Raw genomic sequence first — 27,384 nt, forward strand, 5'->3', positions numbered from 1 at the left:
TGGTGCTGACGGTAGCACCAATAAATGTGAGTTTCTTTATTCTACTTTTTAATTCTTTAATTATGGGTAAATGTATTTCACCATTATCCCTGGAATGAAGTAGAGTGTCCCTGGCAGTGGTGACCCATCCACAGGGGCAGAAAGGTTAGGGAGAGAGGGAAGTGGAGAAAGTGAGTGAGAAAGTAACAAGCTGTACACACACTGCGGGCTTCATTATCTCGCCTATCTGTAAACAGTGCACTTGTTCCCGATCCCTCACCTGACAATCTTATCTGTCCTCTATGTAGAGAGCAGAGACTGGCCATTCCCCCTTCCAGACACTTCATGTGTGACTGTCATTGTGACATCCATCACTGCTGCCAGCTGCTCCAGGGGAATTCAATCCCATGCTGTGAAGGGTCAGGCGCCCAGATTAGCAAATCCCAGGGAGGTGAATGAGTAGAAACTCCAGCATGTTTCTATGAGATGCTCAGTCCGCAACACAGTGAGGCGGGAAACCAGAAGTGACCCCGAAAAACGTCCGCCCACCATCCCCCGGTCCCCGCCAATAAAAATAAAGAACAGGCGGCCAGAAACCATTGAAAAGTGGGAGTGTTTGCGGGCGCATTGCTTGTGCCCTGAACTCGGGCAAATCGGCTTCTCAGCTTGCTGCTGGGAAGCTTCCCATAGACTACCATGTGTCTGGAGCCTGGTCACTCTTAAAGTGACACTTTTTTTGTTAATAGCTGGGGGGGCGCCACTGCTCTGCCCTCATATTCATTACTTTGGCACATCTCATCCCAATAGATTTGAAGATAGTCTGTGTCTTGGGATGTATGATAAAGAAAATAGAATTTTTGGTTCACCTGTAAAAGACACAGAGATCCTGCCCCTCTTTTGTGGTTGGCTGTACTTCTGTGAATCACAGGAGTGCAGTTCATTCTGCACTCCTGTGACCTGTTTTCAGCAGGCTGAAGTCACAGAGCTGGTTCAGGCTCGGCCAAGATCGTGACAGTTTATTCAGGATCCTCCCACATGCCTAGACCAGCACCCGACTCGGGCTCTCAGCGGACCGCTCCCGCTCCCTCCACAGCCCAACGCTCCAGTGAGTGACGGGGGGAGCAAAGCAGAGAGCTGTGACTGACAGTCACAATGTCTCTAGGTCTCTGCTCAGGGAGCCCTGAGAATCAAGCGATCGGTGGTGTTTGATCTCTTAGTTCTCGGTGCTAGAGTAGACAGGGGACACATGCAGCATTGTCCTGATGCTGCACCCACCTAGGTAAGTATGAAAACAAATCAAACCCCATACCTCTTTTAATGGCTTGCTACAAAAGCAGAAGTCCTGCCTTGCTGGCAGGGGTTATGCCTAGGAGGAGATTTTCTGTTTTTTGCCAGTGTCCAATCACCTGAAGGTGGTAGCATAACCCCATCTTAATGGAGAGGAAGATGCTCTGTGTCCTGGGATGTACTCAGGAAAAGGAACTTTAAAGGTAAGTCAAATATCCCATTTTTACAGTTGTCCATGCTCTTGTTTTGGAGAGGGTTTTCTCTAATTCCCTGTGCTAAAAAAACAAAACAAAATGTTTGGCCTATAGATACACTTCAGGTTGTGCTTTGCAGTTTATTCTAGTGCAGAAATATGCATACAGGAAATAGTTTTGTGGTCCGGGCTGGCCAGGAATACCTCGGCAACCTATTCATTTCCACTCTTTGATGTTTTTTCTTCTTTTGCTGAATGCATTTAAAGCATGAACAGCTCACTAGATGGGGGAATATTAAGACTAAGAAATTAGATCTCAGTCTATATATTGCTTGCTGCTATCTCCTGCCACAGGATAACAAGACGCTAATGATGGACGCTTTCAACTGATTTCTGGGGTCCCAGAAATAAATACCCCCTCCTTCCCATAACTAATCATTGGCATAAAAAAAAAAGCTAAATCTAAATGCCTTTTCCCTAATCATCTTTCAGGAAATCTACCCGAGAAATAATTTGCTCTGCCTCCAACAGAGAGCACAAACTGAAAAGAGGTTAAAAGCCCCTTTTGTCCTCAGTTTGATTGTGTTCCAGACTGCCCAAGAGTACATATCGTAATGTTTGTTTTGTTTCCCTGGGTCCTTTAATGCTCCTGCTACAAACTTTAAGGAGGCATTTCTACATATCGCTTGCAGCAGTGAGGGTGTATTTTTGAAGCTTGTTTACTGCTGGTTAGGTTCATTCTAAGGTTTTATTTAAACACTTTTCCATTTTAGTTTGACTTATGCTTTTTTTCTTCCCCTAATAGGTTGCTGGGTAGGGGGTCTATGTTCGTTTTTTCCCCAGAACAATTCCAGAGACTTCTCAAAATTAGCCCAGACTGGAAATCCCAGAGATTGCTGGACTTGGGAGCAGGGGACGGTGAAGTGACAAAAGTTATGAGCCCGCACTTTGAGGAAATCTACGTGACAGAGATGTCCCAGACTATGATATGGCAACTTCACAAGAAAAAGTACAGGTATGGTTTGCATTTCCAGGTACTGTGCATGCTAGGGATACACCAATACCTTTTTTTATTTTTTATTTTTTTTATGAGTACCGATACTTTTTTCTTTAGTACTTGCCGATAGCAATTACTGATACCTACCGCAACTGTTTTGTTTTCACTTCAGCCGTCAGCAATGGTACAAAGCATTGAAAAGTTATTTACAAATGAAATAGATTTTTTTTTTTTTTTTTGCACTTTTTCAATGTGAAATGTGTAAATATATATTAATATATATGTGTGTAAAAATATTCACTAACAAAACAAAAAAAACTTTTTTTTTGTTTATAAAATAGACGTGAACAAAAAAAAGCATTAAGGCTGATTAAGAGTAAATTTAAGGGTTTATAAGGGGTTAAACAGGAACATTTGTTCATCCCTTTGAGCTGCAGATGAAGAAACAGATTAAAAAAGAAACAATGTTTATTTTTCATTTTATTGTTTCAAGCAATGTTGTTAATAAACATTGCCAGCTGCTTTTTTTCTTGACAGCTCCAGTTACCGGACTTCTTTAACCACTTCAGCCTCGGACCAATAAATACCTTAAGGACCAGAGGTGTTTTTGCAATTTCGCACTGCGCTGCTTTAACTGGTAATTGCGCGGTCATGCAATATTGCACCCAAACGAAATTTGCGTCCTTTTCTTCCCACAAATAGAGCTTTCTTTTGATGGTATTTGATTGCCTCTGCGATTTTTATTTTTTGCGATATAAATGGAAAAAGAGCGAAAATTTTGAAAAAAAATGATATTTTCTTCTTTTTGTTATAAGAAAAATCGAATAAACTAAATTTTAGTCATACATTGAGGGCAAAATTTATTCAGCCACATGTCTTTAGTAAAAAAAATGTCAATAAGCGTATATTTTTTGGTTTGCGCAAAAGTTATAGCGTCTACAAACTAGAGTACATTTTCTGGAATTTACACAGCTTTTAATTTATGACTGCCTATCTCATTTCTTGAGGTGCTAAAATGGCAGGGCAGTACAAACCCCCCCCAAATGACCCCATTTTGGAAAGTAGACACCCCAAGGAAACTGCTGATGGGTATGTTGAGCCCATTGAATATTTATTTTTTTTGTCCTAAGGGATTGAATAATGACAAAAAAAAAAAAAAAAAAGTACAAAAAGTTGTCACTAAATGATATATTGCTCACACATGCCATGGTTATATGTGGAATTGCACCCCAAAATATATTCCGCTACTTCTCCCGAGTACGGGGATACCACATGTGTGGGACTTTTTGGGAGTATAGTCGCGCACGGCATCCCGAAAACCAATCACCACCTTCAGGATTTCTAAGGGTGCAAATTTTTGATTTTACCCCTCACTACCTATCACAGTTTCGAAGGCCATAAAAAGCCAAAATAGCACAAAACCCCCCAAAATGACCCCATTTTGGAAAGTAGACACCCCAAGCTATTTACTGAGAGGCATGTTGAGTCCATGGAATATTTTATATTTTGCCACAAGTTGCGGGAATATTACAAACTTTTTTTTTTTTGCACAAAGTTGTCACTAAATGATATATTGCTCACACATGCTATGGTTATATGTGGAATTGCACCCCAAAATATATTCGGCTACTTCTCCCGAGTATGGGGATACCACATGTGTGGGACTTTTTGGGAGTCTAGTCGCGTACGGCACCCCGAAAACCAATCACCACCTTCAGGATTTCTAAGGGTGCAAAGGCCATAAAATGCCAAAATAGCACAAAATCCCCCCAAATTACCCCATTTTGGAAAGTAGACACCCCAAGCTATTTACTGAGAGTCATGTTGTCTGAACGAAAAAAAAGAGATTGATCGGTGGGTATGCCCACCATTAGATACCTCCCTTCATCCACCCACTTCTAATGATGGACATACATGCACCATTTATATATGCCGAAGCATGGGGGCATCCTCCCGCAAAAAAGTTATGCCGCGTACATACGTTCAAACTTTTCCATGGGCAAGCCCCCTGTCGGAATTTTGACCGTATGTACGCGGCATTAGGAGCAAAATCACTCCTCCACCCCTTATGCCCCCATGCTTCGGCATATATGCTCTTTTTTAACTGTGGTGGTGAAATCACCGCCTACAGCACTGGAGTCACGGCTTTATGTATCGTGGGAGCAAACGCTGTTGCTGTCAAGATAAATAAATCCGCGCTGCAGCTGAATGGCGTACCTGCTAAGCAAATTATGGTTAACGTTAAAACAAAGTAACATCCCAGTAAAACCTTACCATACCATACCTGCAAAGCAATTGCCAAAAAAAACAGTAAAAAATAAAACATTTTTTAACACAACCTGTGCCTAAAATATATATATGCCGAAGCATGGGGGCATCCTCCCGCAAAAAAGTTATGCTGCGTACATACGTTCAAACTTTTCCACGGGCAAGCCCTCCGTCGGAATTTTGACCGTATGTACGCGGCATTAGGAGCAAAATCGCTCCTCCACCCCTTATGCCCCCATGCTTCGGCATATATGCTCTTTTTTAACTGTGGTGGTGAAATCACCTCCTACAGCACTGGAGTCGCGGCTTTATGTATCGTGGGAGCAAACGCTGTTGCTGTCAAGATAAATAAATCCACGCTGCAGCTGAATGGCGTACCTGAAAACATGAAAAATGGTTAACAATAACACAGTAAACAGTAAAGTATAAAAAATTTGAGAGAAGAGAGAGAGAGAGAGAGAGAGAGAACAATAAAACGACAACTATTTTTGGTTTTTATATTTTATATTTTTTTTGGTTTTTTTATTTTACTTTTTTTTTTTTTTTTTTTTTTTTTTTTTTTATACACTTTTTTTTTAACTGTAAACTGTAACTGTAACGGTTCGGGTCTCTCAAAATGCGATGGCATCTTGGGAGACCCTGTGTTAGTGTGCCTAGCCTGTGAAATGCTGTACCCTACGCTAATACTTCACTCGTTCATGGTAGCGTTCAAAACACTCACCCTGACAAAGACCAGGCTGGCCAGGACAGCGTGGACAATAAGAACGGGTGTCACGCCTATATCCGCGCTTGCTACAGACACGACATCTTTTTTGGGGGGCTCGTTGGGTAGGGGTACTCGGGAGGACATAAGAATAATGCCTCTCATACAGCCGGCTTACTGCATTTGGTTGGGAATGGTGAGGTACAGAACCGTCTGGAAACAGAAGCTCTGTGACAACCTCTCTTTGGAAGAAAAGAAAGGTTAATGTTCCGCCTGAAGCTTTGTATAGCACAAAAGCATTCAGCAAAGCCAATTGAAATAAGTAAGCAGACACTTTTTTGTACCAGCGTCTGGTCTTACGGGAAGTTAGATACGGCGCTAACATCTGGTCATTGAGGTCCACCCCTCCCATATTTTTGTTATATTCGTGGACACAGAGGGGTTTCTCCACAATACCAGTCGCCGTAGAAATTTGGACCGTCGTGTCTGCATGAAGGGAGGTAAGAACGAAAACATTCTTATTATGCCTCCACTTCATAGCGAGCAAATTATTACACCGATAGCAGGCTCTCTCCCCCAGCCTAAGACGCGAATCTACAAGCCGCTGGGGAAAGCCCCGGCGATTAGGTCGCACGGTGCCACATGCTCCAATCTGATTATCAAATAAATGACTAAACAGTGGCACGCTGGTGTAATAGTTGTCCACGTACAAGTGGTACCCCTTTCCGAATAAGGGTGACACCAATTTCCACACTATCTTGCCAGCGCTTCCTATGTAATCAGGGCAGTTCTCCGGCTCTACGTAACTATCTTTACCCTCATAAACCATAAAGCTCCATGCATAGCCTGTGGCCCTGTCACAGCACTTATAGAGCTTGACCCCGTACCTGGTACGCTTGTTGGGAATGTACTGTTTGAATGACAAGCGACCAGTAAACTTAACCAGGGACTCATCAACGCAGACAACTTTTTGGGGAATAAACAAGTCTGCAAAACGTTGGTTGAAGTGGTTTATGAGGGGCCGAATTTTGTAGAGCCGATCGTATTCAGGGTCTCCACGTGGACGACAAAGTTCATTGTCACTGAAGTGCAAGAACCGCAAGATCTGCTCGTATCGTGCCCTGGGCATGGAGTTAGAGAACAGGGGCATGTGGTCAGCCGGATGCGTGGACCAATAAGCCCGCATCCGCATAAATTTGTGTGTGCCCATGTTGAGGGAAAGGCCCAAAAACGTCTTAAATTCGGAAACCGTAACTGGTTTCCAATCTCTGGCAAGAGACGGCAACTGGGGATTAGCGGCGATGCGTTTACCAGCATATAAATTGGTTTGGTCCACAATAGATCTATAGAGATCTTCCGTGAGATACAGAGAATAAAAATCGAGTGGCGTAAAATCATCTGTATCCACCTGAATACCGGGTTGGGCAGTGAATGGGGGAAGTACGGGTTCTGCAGAAGTGGTGGGCACCCAATTGGGATAGGCGAATTCTGCAGGAAGGGCACTATGGGTACGACGGGCCTGTCTTTGTCTTCTTCTTCTTGGTGGCAGCGGGACACTACTTGTGCTTGCCACCTCGCCAGCTTGAACTGCACTTATGGGACTCGCCACGTCACCACGTGATACTGCAGTGCTGGATGTACGCCCAGGGTGTACTAGGCCGCTGGTGCTTGCCAGTTCACCAAAAGGATGAGCGGCGCTAGTACTGGCTCTATACTCCATACGAGGGACTTCCGGTTCCTGCACCTCAACAACATCAGAAAATCGGGGTCGGGTACGCCTGACAATAGCAGGGACCTCTTCTTCGTCGTCAGAGCTATCTGACATGGAGGCGCTGTCCTCTACAGGTTCGTATTCTGAGCCTGATTCTGACAGATCAGTGTCTTCCTCTTCACTATCTGTCATGCTCAGAAACGTGTAGGCCTCTTCACTAGTGTACCTTCGCTTTGCCATTTTGGGCTCTAAATTTAGGGGTACAGTAGTGAGACTCACAGGTAAAAAAGCACCTAGCCTGTCAGCGACTGTATAAAACGCTACCAAAAAAAACTGTTAGCGATCGCAGGGATCAGGCCTGACTCTGCGAACGCTGCAGTTATGTGTGTTGTGTTTTGTAAGTGACAGTGATCGATCGATACTGCACTTGGGTGGGCTGGGCTGGGCTGGGCAGAGGGGCAAAACGCAGGTGCTAGCAGGTATCTGGGCTGATCCTGCTAACAATGCGTTTTTTTAGAACCCTAAATTGCTGGGCACGCTAGTATAGATCTGATCAGATCAGATATTGATCTGTTCGGATACTATACCACTAAGGGAGGTGTATGCTTTGCGCGTGGGTGTTAGCGGTGCTGGCACTAACCTAGCACTGCCTGGGGCGACGCAGACCCTTTCTGACCCTAAAACCAAATTTATATCACCCGCCGGGTGATCAGGGGGTTAAACCTTTATTAGGTAATAAATGGCGGGTGCCCTGATGCTATAAAAAGCGAACTACCAAACCAGCGTCATCCGTAACACTTATACGGTGATCACTGGTGAAAGGGTTAACTAAGGGCAATCAGGGGTTAAAACCTTTATTGGGTATTTATATGGGGGTACCTGAAGCTTTATAAAAAGCTGACGGGGAACCTAAATAACTAAATAACTAACTGGCTAACCAGCGTCACCAGTGACACTTATGCAGCGATCGCTGGTGAAAGGGTTAACTCTAGGGGCAATCAAAGGGTTAAAACCTTTATTAGGTTATATATCGGGGTACCTAACGGTATAAAAACCTGGCGTTGAACCTAAAAAAAAACTAGCTTCCTAGCGGGACCAGTGACACTATTGCAGCGATCAGAAAAACGATCGCTTAGTGACACTGGTAAAAGAGGGTGAAAGGGTTAACTGGGAGGGCAATCAAGGGGTTAAACCTTTATTAGGGGGGGGTAGGGGGCTACCCTGGACCTAAAGGGGCCTAACACTAGCTGCCCTGACACTTTTTACAGTCACAACTGACACTAAATGTAGTGATCAATAAATAAATGAACACTGCATTAGTGACACTGTGACTAGGGGGGGGGGCGGGGGGCCGATCGGGGGGGTGATCGGGGGGTGACTGGGGTGAAATGTGTGCCTGTGTGTACCTATGTGTCAGTGGACTGTTGGTGCACTTACTTGCGTCTTCACTCCTCGCTGTCCGGTTCAAAAAGACCGCCACGAGGAGTGTGACATCACTTCCTCCTCCTGTGTTTACATTTTTACAGGGGAGGAAGTTCGTCACTGGCCAGGAGCGATCGAGAGGGGATGGGCGGAAACCAACGGCCATCCCCTCATCGCCGATCGCTCCGGCACCGAAAGGGACCGCCGTATCTAGCGGGAGGGGGTCCGATCGGACCCCCCACCCGCTAGAAGGCAATCACGTACATTTACGTGATTATGCCTGCCCGTGCCATTGTGTTGACGTACATTGGCAATACGGCGGTCCTGAAGTGGTTAAAGTGGTTGTAAACCCTTGCAGACCAATTTTACCTACATGTAAGCCTAGATTAAGGCTTACCTATTGGTGCAAGAAATATCTCCTAAACCTACACTTTAGGAGATATTTGCAAAAGACAGGCACCACTGTCTACGGCGCATGCGCAGACAGCGACGCGCAGGGACACTGAACATGCCACTGCTAACGGCGATAATGACGACGTCAAAGCAGCTCCAGCCAGTCACAGTGCCAGAGCCGCGATACCCGGAAGTCGTTCCGGGATAGATGGCAGCATCAGAGGAGGACAACGAGGGTCGATTCGGGGGCTTCCATCTCAGGTAAGTTATTAATAATGAGCTAGTATGCTATGCATGCAGGCAGAAGCGCAGTTCTAGGCTCATCAGCTGCTGCTAAATGCATGTAGATGTCAATCCCAGCAGCAATCTGTAGACTCCTGCCACTGGGATTTGTGCCATGGCTCAACTGCCATGCGAATGGTGCCTATATAAATATGCCCCTCTGTGTCTCCCTTTATAAAACGTTCTTTTTACTTCCTTATAAACAGATTAAAATCCAATATAATTTACTGCACAGCAGTTGGACATTAAGTTGCACATTAACCCTAATAAAGAAATTAATTTATTAGTTGCCTTTTGGCTAGTTGAATATAGTGTATCAATTTAAGTAAAATACAGGTCTAGCTGGATCGCATTTGATAGTGTTGTACTACCTATAGGAAGAGACTACATTTAAAAAGCTGACTTGGATACATGTTGTGCAAAATTATACAAACCGTGTGCACATTGAAGGATAGTATTATAGGGACAGTGTTCATCTCTAGTATATTGAGCAGTTTTTCCAAGTTTATAATAATGTCATAAAAAGGGTCTACTGTGAGTGGATCTGAAGAGTTAAAAACACCCAGGCCCGTCGCAACAGGACAGGCCAAGCAAGCAATTGCTTAAGACCCCGAGCTGGCCTGGCGCTCCAGCCTAGGGTGCCTGCCTGCTGCCTGTCACTGTCCCAGATTGCCTGTATGCCATGCACCCACCCTGGGTCGATCGAATGCATCTGTCTCTGTCACTGTCAGTGTCACTGTCTTCTCAGACTCAGCCCCTAGCTGCCGCTAGCACTGTGCCCAAACTGGTTGCTACATGCCGCCTGCTTGGTGCGTAGCAATCAGCGACGTCCCGACGAGCAGAGCTGGAGAGAGGCAGAGTTGTGCCTATCACAGCGGAGGAGATCTAGCTAGCTCCACCCACCTCCTCCCTTCCTGTATGTTCTGCTCCTCTGTCCAGCCAGGCAGCAGCATGCTTCTGCAGAGAAGAAACACTTGAGTGAGACAGAGAAACAGATTGCAGTGCTCTGTTAGTATAACAGTAGAAAGGCAAGTTAAATGCATTGCTCACCAACATCATCATAAGGGTGGGCAGGAGCAGGAGAGGACACAGACACATCCTTAGATAGCAGGGCAGGGAAGGTTCATACTGGGACTTGAAATCCTTGAGCATGTGACCCCCCCCACCCCCAAAGTGAAGAACTACAGTTCCCAGCATGAACCCCTCAGAGCTGAAGAGGTTTTCCTGCATCACTGCACACATGTTGACTCCTCACATCCCCCGGTCCCCCTGTCCATCCCCCGGTCCCCCTGTCCATCCCCCGGTCCCCCTGTCCATCCCCCGGTCCCCCTGTCCCCCATGCACATGATATGCACCAGCAGTATTTGCACTGTAAACCTTTTTTATTTATTATTTATATAAAGTGTTGGTGAACTTAAACGGTATCGCTATGCTGTGATTCCTGTAGGCTTGTGCGTGCGGGGGGGGGGGGGGGGGGGGCGGGTTGTGGGGCCTCCATGTCCATTTTGCTTGGGGCCCCCAAATACAAACATCCTTTGCATAATGGCACAGCATCAAATTGCTTTTCAGAGGGTGAAGCTTGTGTAAATGAGCCGTTAGGGATAGACAGGTGGTAAAAGGGGTGGGATTCAACTTGTTTCTACCAAGTGCCATTTAAATGCTGAAGAATAAAGTGACCCTTTGTTGTGCTTATCATAATAGAAATACATAGTAGTACTCTTCCTGCTGCAAAGTATTGTTGAGATTTCAGTGAAAATCATTTCCCATCCATAAAATAAGCATGGGGAGGGGGGGGGGGGGGCATCCACTCCGAGAAACGGTATATCTGGGGTTTTCAAACAAAGACCCACAGTCCACATCAGGCCTGTTTTTGAGATTTTATAAAGCCCACACTGGAAGGGGCGCAGACTGAGTATTTGGATCAGTTTGTCTCCACTTCAATCGACCCACCACCCGAAAGTCTCTAGCACTGGGTATCTCAACCTCCCCCTGATGGAGACGTTGTGGGGGAGATTCTAATGGGAAACCCTAATGTAAGGGCACTCAAATGGAGTCCCTACTGTAGAGGACTGATGTAAGGAGGGATGCTGATGGTTACCCTGATGTAAGGGGTACTCTGATGCAAGAGGGACCCTGATGTAAGGTAAGAATCTGAGAACCTGATGTGATGGGAGGCTTCTCGTGAAAAGTCATTTCTTAGAGCGTGTTCATTAATTTATTTTAAATTTTTCTTTTTTCTCTTATATTCACCGACCGACACAGCTCTTCTCTGTAACTAAATGGGTTGTATAGCCTGCCATTAGGAGAAACTAGGCAAAATTGTTACACAATACACAGAACTTTAATCCCGCCCCAGGGGGCAGGCCCCGTGCCATCAACCCTCCTCACTGCTCCCAGCAGCTTCAGTTTTTATTTTGCCTAGCAAGGAGAATGACCTAGGAAACCCTGCGGGCCTCTCGGTCCATGTTTTTGCTGCAGGTTTGCTGCTTTTTGCGCAAGATGAGAGATCCTGAGATCTTCTATCAATTGCCGGCTGGGTAATGAAATCCTTGTAGTCTTCCCAGTCCGGCCATCGAGCGTGAGCAGGCCGCAGCTACGGCTCGGCAGGCCACGACATATCTCATGCTCCAGAGGTGGTCGATGAGCTTCAATGCTCCGGGGTATACATATGACCGGGCTACTGATGTCTGGATCACAGTATACCGGGCCAGTAACCTTCCCTGTACCTGCGCAGGAGTTGGCTACCACAGAATGTCTCCCAGCTCTTTAGGACTGGTAAGTACGGCTCTCCCTGCTTCAGTGGGGGGAGCAGCTGGGCATTCCCTGGGGGGTCAATTCGGGGACCACCTCACCTCCTTATCTTCTCTCCCAAGTCCCTATCTCCCCCTCTGAGGGGGGTGTCTGCATGCGCGCACACACACACACCCACGTGGCATTTTCCGAACACCAAGCGCTACTAGGGTAACAGCTGTTGCATTAGCCTTGTGACAGGTTCACTTTAACGTCTAAAAAAACATGACATAATTGAAAACTATATGAAAGGCATATTATAAATCTATGATGTCTGACACTCGTAGAACTGATACAATGTTCAATTATTAAGATTTGACAGTTCCAGCCTTGAAAAAGCGTGACCTAGTTTTCTAAGTGTTCACACAAATCAGCACTTCCCAGATACAATCACATTTGTACGATTCTGTGACAAGTCTTTTGATCCGATTGTTACGTATATGGTCACCTGACGCTTTAATGAGGAGATATACAGATTGGAGTTACCAGTGGTGTATATTGATACAAAGTTCCAGACTGGGGATTAAATTTGCAGGCACGTTTGATCTCCTTAAAAAGAGATTTGGCTAGCTGGTAAGCCTCACTGGATCTAGTGGTGGAGGATTCTTTCCTTGGTGCACTTGCTTCATATTCTGAGGGTGTTGTGTGCGGTGTCACCTAAGTGGACTGAAGCTTTATTTTCTTATCCTCCTGCCTCTATATTTAACCATCGGCTTCTCATTCAATTTTGGACTATATACATTTGTTTCTTATCATCGCTTTTTATTTTCATTTAAGTTTGTCGTATCAATAATTTTGTATACATGGTGGGAAATATGTTTTTTCACATTGGTAATGATTTATTTTAGTTTTATTTTAGCACTATTTATGGCATATGAGCATATATCACATATTTTTATGATCTTCAGCGCAGCTTCTTTTTCTTAATCGGAATGGAATCCGTTCGCTCAGTAGTGGCTGCACTCCATCAAGGGGACTTCCTGGCATCCTTGGACATTCAGGAGGCCTACTTGAACATACCCATATGCCTTCGGCATCAAAAGTTTCTGTGTTTGGCAGTCAATGAAGGCCATTACCAGTTTGTGGCTCTTCCCTTTGGCCTGGCATCAGCCCCCCGAGTCTTTACCAAAGTAATGGCTCCAGTGTTGGTGTTGTTGAGACAACGTGGGATCGCAATCGTGGGTTACCTAGACGGTCTCCTCCTGAGAGCTTCTTCCACCTCAGAATTAGATGAGGATGTGGTGACCACCTTGCAGACCCTGCAAGCGTTTGGGTGGCTGTTCAACCTAAAGAAGTCGGTGGTGGTACCGACTCAGCGTCTGGAGTACCTGGGGTTACTATTGGACTCCAGGGAAGCAAGGGTTTTTCTCCCCTCAGACAAATTGCTGACTCTCAGATCTGCGGTCAAACTACTGTTGAACCGCAAGTGGTCATCATTCCGCTTTTGCATGCGTGTACTGGGGCTCATGGTGTCTTCCTTCGAGGCGGTACCTTATGCCCAGTTCCACACCAGAGTCCTGCTGAAAGAGATCATGACAAAATGGGACAGATCTCCGTTGTCCCTGGATTGGCAGATCCAGGTGAGCCAGCCAGTCGGGGACTCCCTGATCTTGTGGTTGAGGTCCCCGGTGATTCAGGGCGGAAAATCGTTCCTTCCTCTGAAATGGACGGTGGTCACCACGGACGTCAGTCTGCCTGGCTGGGGTGGAGTGATGGGGATTCAGTCGGCTCAGGGCCTCTGGTCGACGGAGGAATCCAAGTTGCCTATCAATCTGCTCGAATTGAGAGCGATCAGGCTGTGCCTCCACACATGGTCGGCGTGTCTTTGAGGGCGTCCGACCAGGATACAGTCAGACAAGGCCACTGCTGTGGCGTACGTAAATCACCAAGGGGGAACAAGAGGTTCAGCCGCTGCTCGGGAGGTCACTCACATACTTCGGTGGGCAGAGCGACACATTCCGGCCCTGACGGCCATTTACATCCCGGTGGTGGAAAATTGGCAGACGGACTATCTGAGTCGTCAGATGCTGGATCCAGGAGAATGGGCATTGCATCTGGAGATATTCAGGCGGCTGTGCCTGAAATGGGGCACACCAGATGTGGATCTATTGGCCTCCGGCTCAATCGGAAGGTGACGATTTGTGTCCAGGACAAGAGATCCATGGGCAGACTCGTCAGACTCGCTGGTGGCTCCGTGGGATCAGTACCAGCTGATCTACGCCTTTCCTCTGCTGAAACTGTTGCCACGTCTGCTTCGCAGAGTGGAAGCCGAGGGGATTCCAGTAATCCTGGTTGCCCCAGATTGGCCTCAGTGGGCCTGGTACGCAGACCTGGTGCGCCTGGCGACTGCCGTTGAGAGAGGACCTCCTGTCTCAAGGTCCAATCCTTCACCCTGCTTTACCATCGCTGGCTTTAACGGCCTGGCTATTGAAAGCCAGGTATTGAGGAACAGGGGTCTGCCAGACTCTGTGATTCCAACTATGCTGAGGGCGCGGATATCTTCTTCCAGGAAGATATACCATCGTATTTGGAAGGCCTACATCTCCATGTGTAAAGAGAAAGGGTGGCATCCCTGCTCCTTCTCTGTATCCAGGATCCTGCTGTTTCTGCAGCAAGGTGTAGACCAGAGATTGGCGTTGAGCACCATCAAGGGGCTGATTTCAGCTCTGGCTGTCTTTTTTTTTTTTTTTTTCAAAGACCCCTGGCGTCTCGCTCATTAGTGAGTACCTTTTGTGCAGGGGGTGCGACATGTAGTCCCTCCGGTGTGTCCTCCGTTACCTCCGTGGGATTTGAACCTGGTATTGTCGGCGCTTCAGAAGCTGCCGTTTAAGAATATCAGGGAGATTCCTCTGCTGACCCTTTCACATAAGGTGGTCTTTCTAGTGGCCATCACATCGGCCAGGAGGGTTTTGAAACTGGCGACCTTGTCCTGCAAGTCGCCTTATCTGGTCATCCACAGGGATAAGGTGGTGTTGCGTCCGCAACCGTCCTTTCTACCGAAGGTGGTTTCGGCCTTTCATATCAAAGAGGACATTGTATTGCCATCATTGTGTCCTAAGCCGAAGCACCCCAAAGAGGTGGTCCTTTACGCTCTAGATGTGGTTAGGGCTCTGAAGGGGTACTTGTCCACCACAGCTTCCCTTTGGAAGTCAGACTCACTGTTTGTTTCGGTGGCCGGATCCTAAGAAAGGCGTGGCGGTCTCGTCGGCCACCATTTCCAGGTGGATCAGACAGATTGTAGTACAAGTCTACGCCTTGAAGGGGCAGGTGCCTTCCTTTCCGGTGATGGCCCACTCTACAAGAGCAATCGGAACGTCTTGGGCCTTTCCGACACCAATCATCTGTCGCTCAGGTGTGTAAGGCGGCGACCTGGTCGTCTGTCCATACGTTTACCAAGTTCTACAAGGTAGACGTCAGTGCATCGGCTGATGCCTGTTTTGGCCGCAAAGTTTTGCAGGCAGCCGTGTAGTTGCAATTTTTAATTTTTTCTTTTTTCCTGTTTTTTTTAATAAAAACACAGTACTGTTTTTTGGTTAATGCATTGTTGCATTACTACTTAGGGATCACTCCTGTTGAGGATACCTGGTTATATAGTGGGGTTTTTCCACACACTGCTGTTTTTTTTTTGTGGGTTTAGTTTTACTAGTTCCCACTTGCCATGGTGGATGAAGTTTTTATGCTGTTTTTCCCACCCCTCGTTTGGCACTGCTTGGGGACGTCCCATTTAGGTACAGAGAGGAGCTGTGTCGGTCGGGGAATATAAGAGAAAATAGGATTTTTTTTTTTGTACTCGCCGTAAAATCCTTTTCTCTGTAATTCACCGACCGACACAGCTCCTACCCCTCCTTTTTTCTACATTATACTGTTGACGTACTGAAGCTGCTGGGAGCAGTGGGGAGGGTTGATAGCACTGGGCCCGCCTGTGTATTGTGTAACAATTTTGCCTAGTTTCTCCTAATGGCAGGCTATACAACCCATTTAGTTACAGAGAATAGCTGTGTCGGTCGGTGAATTAAAAAGAAAAGGATTTTACAGTGAGTGCAAAAAATCCTATTTTCCCAAGGCGTCTTTCAGGACAGCACCTGAGAGATAGCGACTCCACCCTCCTCGTTAGGAAACACCTTCTTCCTCCAGACTTTAAAGGGAGGCGCCTCCCTACCACACATCAGTTTTTGTGTTTCCTCCGGCCCGGAGGGAACACCTTTTGGGAAGGAGTCTGTTTCTCTTAGGTGTTCCTGAGGGACTAGGCTTCTTTCCCTTTTTTTTTTCCTCCTTTAGAGACCCGCTGTCCTCCCGACCTACCCACGCCTCGTCAGCGGTAGCAAGCGGGCTCCTCTTCCCCTCTTGTGCTCGGAGAGAGCCGAAGACTCGGTGGCCCGCACGTTCGTAGGCGCGGCGGCGCGCGTGTGCCGCCGCCATGTTTGTTTTCGGCGGTCGCGCCGGAAGTGACAGAGCGGGTCATCGGGTCAGCTGAAACGTCGTTTCCGGCGTGGACGCAGGGGGGAGGAGGGAGGACAGGTGCTGGTGCCTATTTCCGCTTCCGGTCCGGTGCAGCTGCACGGCGTGACTCCGGAGGCGGCGTTTAGCCACAAGTGGATCTCTGCACAGCTGATTATGGAAGATTCAGCGTCTGCAGCGGTGGGGACAGGCACAGGCACCAGCAAGGCCCAGGTAAGAGGCAGCAGTTAAAGTCTGCCTTTCTTTTTCTATTTCCTGGCGTTTGGTCTCGCTCTCTCCTTTCTTTTTTCCCCCCTGGTGGCAAGGGGCCTGTCTGGGCACTAGAAGCTGACTGGTTTCTTCTTAGTGCACCTGTGTGGTGATCCCTATCAAAGCTGAGACTGGGTCTCACTAAGGGTTCCCTGTTTTTTTTCCCTTTTTTGTCTTTTTCTTCATAGGCTAAGAGCTCTGACCCAAAGAAAAGATGTCCTTCTTGCAGGGCCAAGCTGGGAGAAAATTGGAAGAAAACCTTATGCAGTCCCTGCATTACTTCTTTAGTTAAAGAGGAATCTGCCTCTGTATGTGAGGATCTGGTGGCCTCTGTAAAGAAGGAGCTGTACGCCACGATCCAGAATTTTCGTGACTCACTAGCAAACCCGGCTGCTAGTCAGCCTTCCACTTCAGAGTCTTCCCAGGGGTCTCTCTCAATCCCGGTGTTAGAATCTCTGCCTGAAGACCCTTCAGATAGGGAAAAGCAGTCCACTGCTCTTTCCGTTAAAGATTCGGAAGAGGAGTTGGAGGATTCTGAGGTAGCCCCCTCTAAATTCAAACTGTCCCTTGAAGAGGTCGATGGGCTCCTTAAAGCCATTCATGCTACGCTTGGTTTAAGTGAGGAGAAAAAGGAATTATCACTCCATGACCGCATGTATGCTGGGTTGGATGAGCCTAAGGGCCGAACATTCCCAGTTCATCCGGTCATCTCTGAGGCCATTAGGAAAGAATGGCAGGATCCAGAGAAAAAGCCCTTTTTCTCCAAAGCCTACAAAAGGCGTTTTCCTTTCGAGGAGGACCCTGCAGCAGTATGGAACAAGGTGCCCAGACTGGATGCCGCCTTTTCCCAGGTTTCAAGGTCCACAGATCTGTCCTTTGAGGATATGGGAGTTTTGAAAGATCCGATGGACAAACGCATGGATCTTTTGCTCAAGAGATCATGGCAATCAGTTATGAGCAATTTAAAACCAGCAATGGCCACAACGTGTGTAGCCAGAAATTTAGAATACTGGATTAACCAGTTAAAGTCACATATAGCTGCAGATTCCCCTAAACAGGAAATCTTAGATTCTTTTCCTACCCTGATTACGGCAGTGGCCTATGTTGCAGATGCCTCAGCTGAGGCAATTAAGATATCAGCCAGGTCAGCAGCTCTAACTAATGCTGCAAGAAGAGCCTTATGGCTTAAAACCTGGCCGGGTGACTCGGCTTCAAAGAATAAGCTGTGTGGGTTACCCTTTTCAGGAGACTTGCTCTTCGGCTCTGACCTCGATAATATTCTTGACAGGACAGCCGATAAAAAGAGATCCTTTCCGGTCAAAAGGAAAAAGCAGGTACCAAAGCGTCTTTTTCGACCTCAAAAAACTCAGGATCAGGACAGCAAGTTGCAAGGGAGAAGGAAAAGTTGGTCCGCCCCGAAGCCGAAGGGTAGAGGCAGAATTCTCTTCCGTCCTCCTACACAGGCCGAAAAATCGCAATGACTCGTCTCTGCGGGTGGGCGGAAGACTACAAGAATTTCTTCCGCAGTGGTCAGGGATAACTTCAAATCAGTTTATCCTGACCACTCTCGCGCAGGGTTACTCACTCGAGTTTGTCAACGACCCCCCAAAAAGGTTCCTGATTACCAACACCCCGCGGGATCCAGTAAGGGCCCTGGCCATGAAGTCCTCTCTAGAGGAACTGATGCAACAGGGCGTAGTAGTACAGGTACCCCTGCAAGAACAGCAGGAGGGGTTTTATTCCCATGTTTTCCTAGTAAAGAAACCGACAGGGAAGTTTCGGTTGATTCTCAACCTAAAACCTTTAAACGAGTCCATAAGGTACAGGAAGTTCAAAATGGACTCAATTTTTTCGGTCAGAAACCTGTTGACGCCAGGATGTTTTATGGCGTCAGTAGATTTAAAAGACGCATACCTACATGTTCCGATCTCTCCCCAGTCTCAGAAGTTTCTCAGGCTGGCGGTGAGGTTGGGGGGTATGGTTCATCATCTCCAGTTCAGGGCCCTACCCTTCGGCCTGTCATCATCTCCCCGAATTTTTACCAAAATAATGGCAGAAGCTTTAGCGCCACTGCGTCTTCAGGGAATCGCAGTTATTCCTTATTTAGACGATCTGCTGTTTTTCGCCCCATCCAGCGAGGAATTGCAGACCAATCTAGGCAAAGCTCGCAGCCATCTGGAGGCGTTGGGTTGGATTTTGAACCTCCAAAAGTCGTCCCTAAACCCATCTCAGGAGATTCGGTTTTTAGGGTTTCTAATAAATTCGGTGGAGCAAAAAATCTTCCTTCCCTTAGACAAAAAGGACAGGATTTCCGGTGCAGTGTCTTTATTACAGACCAGCCAAAATCTGACAGTAAGACAGGTTATGTCAGCTTTGGGAGTTCTGACTTCAGCAATGCCAGCAGTCCAGTGGGCAAGAATGCATTTCAGGTGTCTGCAGGCTTTCCTTCTAAAATCTTGGGATCACACAGTGGCATCCCTAGAGGCAGAGGTGAGAATGTCAACTCAGGTAAAAAGGTCCCTATGGTGGTGGAAAAGACAGGAGGTCTTATCGGAAGGGTTAGTCTGGGCTTTTCCAGTCGGGAAAAGACTAACAACCGACGCCAGTTCCTGGGGGTGGGGAGCCCATCTAGGAACACGTTTCACTCAGGGGTCCTGGGCCAAAGAGGAGACAATAAGGTCCTCAAACTGGAGGGAACTCAAGGCGATTGCCTTAGCTCTGGAGTTGTTTGTTCAGGAACTGCAGTCCCATCACGTCCAGGTCCTAACAGACAATGCCACGGCAGTGGCTTATTTAAACAGACAGGGGGGTACAAGAAGCAGGTCGCTTCAGGTACTGGCCATGGAGATTCTTCGGTGGGCGGAAAAACATTTGTTATCCCTATCAGCAGTCCACCTAAAAGGGGATCTAAACAGGGTAGCGGACTTCCTAAGCAGAAACGCTATTCGGGAAGCAGAATGGTCTCTAAATCCGGAGGTATTCACAATGATTGCCGGAAAATGGGGTTTACCAGAAGTAGACCTGTTCGCCTCAAGGGTGAACGCCCAGGTTCCCCAGTTCTTTTCCCTGGACAGTCGCGATGGCTCGCTGGGCACAGATGCGCTAGCTTATCCATGGGAATTTCGTCTTTGCTATGCTTTCCCCCCATTTCAGTTAATCCCGTTAATTTTAAGAAAAATTCAGAGGGAGAAGGTACCAGTTATTCTAATCACGCCCTTTTGGCCAAAAAGGGCTTGGTTTTCGACAGTTCTAGGCCTGGCAATCAAGCCTTGTTGGCGTCTGCCCCTCAGACACGATCTGTTGTTGCAGGGCCCAGTGAACCATCCAGGAGTGGCCAGCCTGGCTCTCACGGCCTGGTTTCTGAAAGGCAGCTCCTTAGGAGCAAGGGGTTTTCCAACCGTTTGATCTCGACCCTTTTAGCAAGTAGGAAAAGGGTTACGAGGGCCATTTATTCTAAGGTCTGGAAGCGTTATGAAACTTGGTGTTTGTCAGCCGCCCAGGTGACAGGGAGCCTTGTCTCCATCTTGGAGTTTTTACAAGATGGTGCAGACAAGGGACTGGCAGTTAGTACCCTGAAGGTGCAAGTAACAGCCCTGACGGTGTTCTTAGAAAAATCTGTGGCCTCAGATCCGCTGGTGATCAGGTTCTTTAGAGCTCTTAAAAGATCTAGGCCAGCTCCTGTTAAGGTTTTTCCTAGATGGGATTTGTCGGTAGTCCTACAGTCTCTAACAAAAGGGCCTTTTGAGCCTCTTGTGGAGGCTTCCCTTAGGTTTCTCACATTAAAAACCGTGTTTCTGATTGCCATTGTCTCTGCACGCAGGATCAGTGAGCTAAATGCTCTGTCAATTAAAGAACCATATCTTTCTATTTTTCCTGACAGAGTTATTCTTAGAACAGATGCAAAATTCTTACCGAAGGTAGCTTCAGTTCAGAACCGTATACAGGACATAGTACTGCCAACGTTTTGTGTTAACCCCAAAGGAAATAAGGAGACTTCTTTCCATACTTTGGACGTCAGAAGGACTCTGCTGAGTTATTTAAAAAGGACGGAGTCCTTCAGGCGTTCAGATTCACTGTTTGTACTTTTCTCAGGAAGAAAAAAGGGTTTTCAGGCTTCTAAAGTTACTTTAGCTAGATGGCTGAAATTAGCTATCTCAGAGGCATATTCCCAGGCAGGGTTATCTCCTCCAGCAGGAATTTGTGCACACTCAACCAGAGCTCTGGCGTCTACGTGGGCAGAGAGAGCTGGTGCCACCCCTGAGCAGATCTGCAAGGCGGCGACGTGGTCGAGTTTTCACACATTTGTGAAACATTATAGACTGGATCTCACTTCTGCCAGCGATCAGGCGTTTGGCAGAAAGGTCCTGCAAGCTGTTGTCCCGCCCTAAGGGGTAAGTCTCTGTTATCCTCTCAGGTGCTGTCCTGAAAGACGCCTTGGGAAAGACCAAGTTAGACTTACCGGTAACTTGTTTTCCAGAAGTCTTTCAGGACAGCAAGCATCCCGCCCTATGGTATTATATTATGCTACGCTGTGACTAACGTATGTGTTTATGTGTTCCAGCCGGGGCCGGAGGTTCTCTTCTACAACTGATGTGTGGTAGGGAGGCGCCTCCCTTTAAAGTCTGGAGGAAGAAGGTGTTTCCTAACGAGGAGGGTGGAGTCGCTATCTCTCAGGTGCTGTCCTGAAAGACTTCTGGAAAACAAGTTACCGGTAAGTCTAACTTGGTCTTTTTTCGGCCTCAAATATTTGTAAGAAATGCGATTGTGGTCCTCACACTGAAAAGTTTTGGTGACGTTTGCTCTACGTGAATACACTTTTGTGGTGGGGAATGATTTTTCAGTTTAATCTGTGCATATCTGATGCATCTCAGCGGGTCATTAACATGCTGGTTTGACATGAGCTTAACTCCATATCCCAATTGTGCAGAGCACTCATATAAAGGCGGTGATGCACTGGCTGTTTATCAGCTATTGTTTTTCTGCTCTGGTTAACTGTTAGAGTATCAGCAGCTGTACTGATTATCTTCTGAGCTTTAAAGTGGATGTAAACTTCCGCTTGTCAGAAACGATCATGCTGATAACCATAGGATCGAGCAGCAAAAAGACACGAGACGTGGGCTTTGGCGCGAGATAAGTAAACACTACAGATGTGCCCAGGTCAAATTTCATGAATTGGGTTTACATCCACTTTAAGCTGGTCATAGGTGGATCGAAATTTGGCCCGTTCAACAGGTATCCATCTTTGACCAGATTAACAAGGATCCTTAGCAGAATCATCCTGCCACACACTTCCCCTCCCCTGCTAACTATCCTGCCCCCTTACAATAAAAAAATTGTTAAACAATGGCGTTTAATATTTATTGATCCTGGGGGAAAAAGTGCTGATGTAGCAAACAGTTACACAACCATATACCTAGCTATTGGTTAATGCAGTGTTTGGTTAAAGGTGGTTATGGGCTGATATTTGAATACAGTTGTCCTTTAAGATATCTTATTCTTCCTTCAGCTGACATTATGTAACTAGCAGCTAGACATTTGATCATGTGGCTGTTCAGCAAGGGACCTTTTCCCTATATATTCACTCTGAATTGCTTATAGCTCTTCATTGTACATTTTATAAGTGACAAGTAGAGAAAGGGAAGCATTGCTGATGGGGCCACAAAGTTCATTCGTTTTTACACTCACTGTACTCGTTTCAGCCAACACCACAGTTTCCAGCTTCTTGGATATTAATATTCAATTTTCTTATTTGCGCTCTTTTGATAAAGCAGTGAGGTTAGTAATGCATATGCTTTTTCTTTTGGTAGAGTGCTAAATATCGATGAATGGCAGAGGACAGGATTCCAGTATGACATCATCAGCTGTTTAAACCTCCTTGACCGATGCCACCAGCCTGTCACTTTATTGAAGGAAATGAGAAGTGTCCTTGAACCAACCCAAGGCCGTGTTATACTGGCCCTAGTCCTGCCTTTCCACCCTTATGTAGAAAATGGTAAGTGACTGGTATGTGTTTTCACTTAAATTCATAGATTGTGTTTCTTTTCATCATATAATAAAAAATAATCTTGAGGTCATTTCCAGTTTCAAGACAAACGGATTCAGTCTGTTTCCCGCCTAGACACAATTGCAAGTTGTTAAAACTTCATGGTTTGACCACAATCTGTGTATCGCCACTTCTGAAATCCACAGCAGCCTCAGCAGCATATTTCACCTTCAGATCTGCTGTCTTGGTGTAATGTACAGGGTTCAGCTGCCAATTTGACAGACAGTGCCGCTCTTTGTATCATGGAAGTTTACAGACTTGCAGGCACAAAAGTTTTCTTATTTGGACTTATGGAAAAAAACTACACTTGGGAAGTACCTTTCATCTAGACTGGCTCAGAAGAGGATTGAGGGGCTTCACAGTATAGACTTTAGCTCCAAACTTGAGTTGCATGCTAATCTTGGGCAAGAAAAAGGGTTTTGCTAGAAACTTTTTTAGTGCCGCATTTAAATATATACATACACAAAAAAAAACAATTACTGTAGAATCAGTGGTGCTAAATGAACCCCACTAATATTCTGAGACCAGGTTATGCTCGTACCATTTATTGTTAGTGAACAGTTCAAAAACTGCTGAGAGCTAAGAAAAGTCAGAATTTTTTGTAATGTAGTCATCATCATGATGCGTATTGCTAAGGCTAAGTTTAGATCCCATGTCACCCATTTGAAAAAGTGATCTGCGATGGATTGCTTTTCAGAGGTGTTTAACAGGCAGTGAAAATACGATCGGTTGCCTCACTGCCTGCCTGTTTTAGCCCTGTAAATGCCCCACTGCTGCATTCTGATCCCATTTACTTGACCGGGGAATACTTTATTTCGCAGCATGTGTACATGGCCTTCTCCAGCTGCTTTTGCTGCGTTTGAGAGACCATTCACATGGAGGAGGAGCCTGCAGGAGCTAGGTATAATGTATGTAAAAGTGTTCTTTACTGCTACCCTAGGCAAAAATGAGCATTTCATTCTTGCAGTGGGATGGGAGCACCACTGCAAGTGTAGATTTTTCATTTTCCTGAAGTTGAGCTTTAATAAACTCATGCTAATCTTTTTAACTTTTCTAAATAAGCATTGAAAAAAATGTAGCTGTGAATAAGATATACATTTAAAAAAATAAAGAGCCTACTCTCTGTAAAGTAAATGTCAGAACTTTACTATTATACAAAATAATTAAATAAAGATTAAGCAACAATTGCTGATGCACATACTAATTACTTATACACACATACACACATACACACATACACACACACACACACACACACACACACACACACACACACACACACACACACACACACACACACACACACACACACACACACACACACCTGAAAAACGCCCAACAAGCAAAATCCCATTAATTTCAATGGCACCTGTTCACAGCTGAGCATTTGGTCACCTGAAGCAAAATGTCTGAAAAGCGCCCTAAGCTCAAAAAAGAACATGAGCTTCTTTGGGGCAGATTATAGGTGTTTTTCTGCCTTTTACATTGGTGAACTGAACAAAAACGTGGTAAAAATGCGCGACTTTGGATCGCTCGGGTGTGAATGCAGCCTCAGGGATTTAGAAAATGCTTGGTGGGGCATCTTCTCCAACATGCATCATATTTGGAGTGTCCTCCTTTATGGCTTTCAGTGCGTATAACTTGTATTTTGATAGATGGTATCATTTTCTATTACCTGGTTCTGTTAAAATATATAAAAAATATATATTAGATGCAATATGTTGTTGATTCTAATGCACTAAAGCGCTAGTTCTTAACTGGACTTTCATTATTGTCAGTACTATATGAGGTAAGTGTTGCAGTTCTGTATAGTTTCCTTATTCAGTGGATTTTTATAACTATAGCTGCTGAGCCCTGCCTCCAATTCCAGAAGTTGGCATCTTGCTGGTTTAATTTCTTTTTTTCTCAGTGTAATTTGGTGTGGTAAACATAAATACCCTGAACAAGTCAGGTAATGTTCTGTACAAGTTACTGAGCACTGGGTATGTATTTATCCAGCAGAATTTGTTATCCAAAGTCTTAACTGTGCCAAGGCTCATGTTCTTTTTGGCCTCCAGACCCTTCTATTGCAACACAGATTTGACTTCTGTTTGATTATTACCATTGGCAGTAATCACATGCTGGAGATTCAACATGCTGATTGTACCCAAGTCGATTGATGGATTGACTTGGGTACAATCAGTCTGCCCAAAGATGGATCAAAACTCAGCCAGTCCTTGCTGAAGCAGCCGAGATTCGAGCCATCTGGGGGCAGCTTTACATCTGTGTTATCTGAAATCTGAACTCTAGGCAGATAAAAAAAGACACAAATTATTGCAGCTTTGTAATTGTCTAATCACTCTGCTGCTTCCTCTTTCACTGTACAGCCACAGGCTAGAATGGGTCCATGAAGACCTGGGCTCAGAGGAAGTGGGTTGAATGATGCTGGCTATGGAACTGAGGACATCTAGTGGCAGAACATCTCTGGCTAGTTATGTTATTTTATCTTTTAATAGGCTATTTGTTATATTTTTGGCTAGCGTTCTCTTTCTGCAACAATGCTTGGCAGAAGTAAAAACCTCTGCTTCCATTTTCATGTGAAGTTACTATATATATATATATAGTATTTTTTTTTTTATTCATTATTACTTTTCCATGAAACTAACGTAGAAACACAATATATTCTATAAATGTGACTTACCCGTTTCTGTGTTTTTCCATCATATCTCCTATGGTATTCCTGTGCTATTGCATGGAAAATACTTCTAGTTTTGTAGCTTCTCTGTAATGCAAAAATATATTTGAATAGTTACATAGCTGGCAAAGTTGAATAAAGACACCAGTCCATCTAATTCAATGTGGGTGCATGTGTTTGTCAATAGTTCCCATATCCTTGTATATTGTGTTCAGTAAGATGCCCATCTAACAGTTTTCTTTAAATTACCGGCACACACCACTGATTGTGGAAGGGAGTTCCACATTCTTGGCACTCTGACAGTAGGGAACCCAGTACGCGGTTTAACCACTTCCGGACCAGCCGCCGCAGTTACTATGGCAGGTTGGCTCCCCTGGGTGAACTGCCGTAACTCTACGTCGGCCCTTTAAAATGCTGTAGGAGGCAGGCGCACGCAGCACGTGCCCCCCGGGCACCCGCAATCGCTCATGACAGAGTGAGACCCAGATCTGTGTGTGTAAACGCACACATCCCGGTTCTCTCGGGAGATGAGACAGATTTGTGTGTTTATACTAATTATGAACACCGATCTCTCCTCTCCCTTCCCTTAGTCAGTCAGTCCCCCCCCCCCCACAGTTAGAACACCTCCCAGGGAACACTGTTAACACTTTGATCGCCCCTGGTGTTAACCCCTCCCAGTGACATTTACACAGTAATCTGTGCATTTTTATAGCACTGATCGCTGTATAATTGTCAATGGTCTCAAAAAGTGTCAGAAGTGTCCAATTTGTCCGCTGCAATATCGCAGTCCCAATAAAAAATAATGCAGATCACTGCCCTTACTAGTAATTAAAAAAAATAATAATAAAAATTCCATAATACTATCCCTTATTTTGTAGATGCTATAAATTTTGCGCAAACCAATCAATATACTCTTATTGCAATATTTTTATTTTTTTTCCTTGCATAACTGCCTAAACTGAGGGAAAAAAAATTGTATGGGGGTTTTTTTTTCTTTTTTTAATTTGGAATATTTATTATTATAGCACAAATTTTTTTTAAGTTGTCGCTCTTCTTCTTTTTGTTTATAGTGCAAAAGATAAAAACCGCAGAGTTGATCAAATACCACCAAAAGAAAGCTCTATTTGTGGGGGGGGGGGGGGGGGGGGAATCAATTTTGTTTGGGTACAGTGTCGCACGACCACGCAATTGGTCATTTAACCATTGGTCACTTAAACTCCCTTCATAACCAGATCAATTTTCAGCTTTCGGTGCTCTCACATTTTGAATGACAATTGCTCAGTCATGCAACACTGTACCCATATGAAATTTTTGTCTTTTTTTTTTTTTTTCACCCAAATAGAGCTTTCTTTTGGTGTTATTTAATCGCCTCTGGGTTTATTATTTTTTGCGGTATAAATCAAAAAAATACTGACAATTCTGTAAAAAATGAGTATTTTTCTGTTACAATTTAGCAAATTAGTAATTTTTCTTCAGAAATTTGGGCCAAAATTTTATACTGCTACATATCTTTGGTAAAAATAATTACAATTGGTGTATATTATTTGGTCGGTGACAGATTTAGAGTCCAGAAGCTTATGATGCCAATCTCTGAAAATGGATCACACCTGATGTACTGACGGCCTATCTCATTTCTTGAGACCCTAAGATGCCAGGAAAGTACAAATGCCCCCCCAAATGACCCCTTTTTGGAAAGTAGACATTCCAAGTTATTTAGAGTCACGGTGAGGTTTTTGAAGTTGTAATTTTTTCCCACAATTCTTTGCAAAATCAAGTTATTTTCATTTTTGGGTTTGGGCAGAGTCAGAATGTGGCTGGAATTGGCACAGAGCAGCGCTGTGGGCACTACACATCCAGCCCACAGCTCTGCTGCAAACGATCTCTCCCTCACAGTGTACCGATCGGTACAGAGAGGGGAGGGAGGAACCAGATGTG

General features: G+C 45.5%; 2 protein-coding genes across 2 annotated transcripts in view; one reads left to right on the top strand and one right to left on the bottom strand.

Moving 5' to 3' along the window:
• The window catches only part of METTL9 (methyltransferase 9, His-X-His N1(pi)-histidine), an 89,008-nt gene that overhangs the window by 18,427 nt on the left and 43,197 nt on the right, over nucleotides 1–27,384 (top strand). The window contains exons 3-4 of the mRNA XM_077449007.1: nucleotides 2,265–2,474; nucleotides 22,540–22,724. Of these exons, the coding sequence (XP_077305133.1) occupies nucleotides 2,265–2,474; nucleotides 22,540–22,724 (395 nt within the window). The remainder of the gene's footprint in view (nucleotides 1–2,264; nucleotides 2,475–22,539; nucleotides 22,725–27,384) is intronic.
• Nucleotides 23,901–27,384, bottom strand: part of IGSF6 (immunoglobulin superfamily member 6) — a 39,184-nt gene continuing 35,700 nt past the window's right edge. Inside the window, exons 5-6 of the mRNA XM_077449008.1 lie at nucleotides 25,456–25,536; nucleotides 23,901–24,456 (exon numbers count right to left, since the gene is read on the bottom strand). Coding sequence (XP_077305134.1) covers nucleotides 24,403–24,456; nucleotides 25,456–25,536 — 135 coding nt within the window. The 3' untranslated portion in view covers nucleotides 23,901–24,402. The remainder of the gene's footprint in view (nucleotides 24,457–25,455; nucleotides 25,537–27,384) is intronic.

Source organism: Lithobates pipiens, unplaced genomic scaffold (assembly GCF_037356315.1).
Source record: "Lithobates pipiens isolate NorthernLeopardFrog02 unplaced genomic scaffold, aLitPip1_a1.2 Scaffold_22, whole genome shotgun sequence".
Lineage (NCBI taxonomy): Eukaryota > Metazoa > Chordata > Amphibia > Anura > Ranidae > Lithobates > Lithobates pipiens.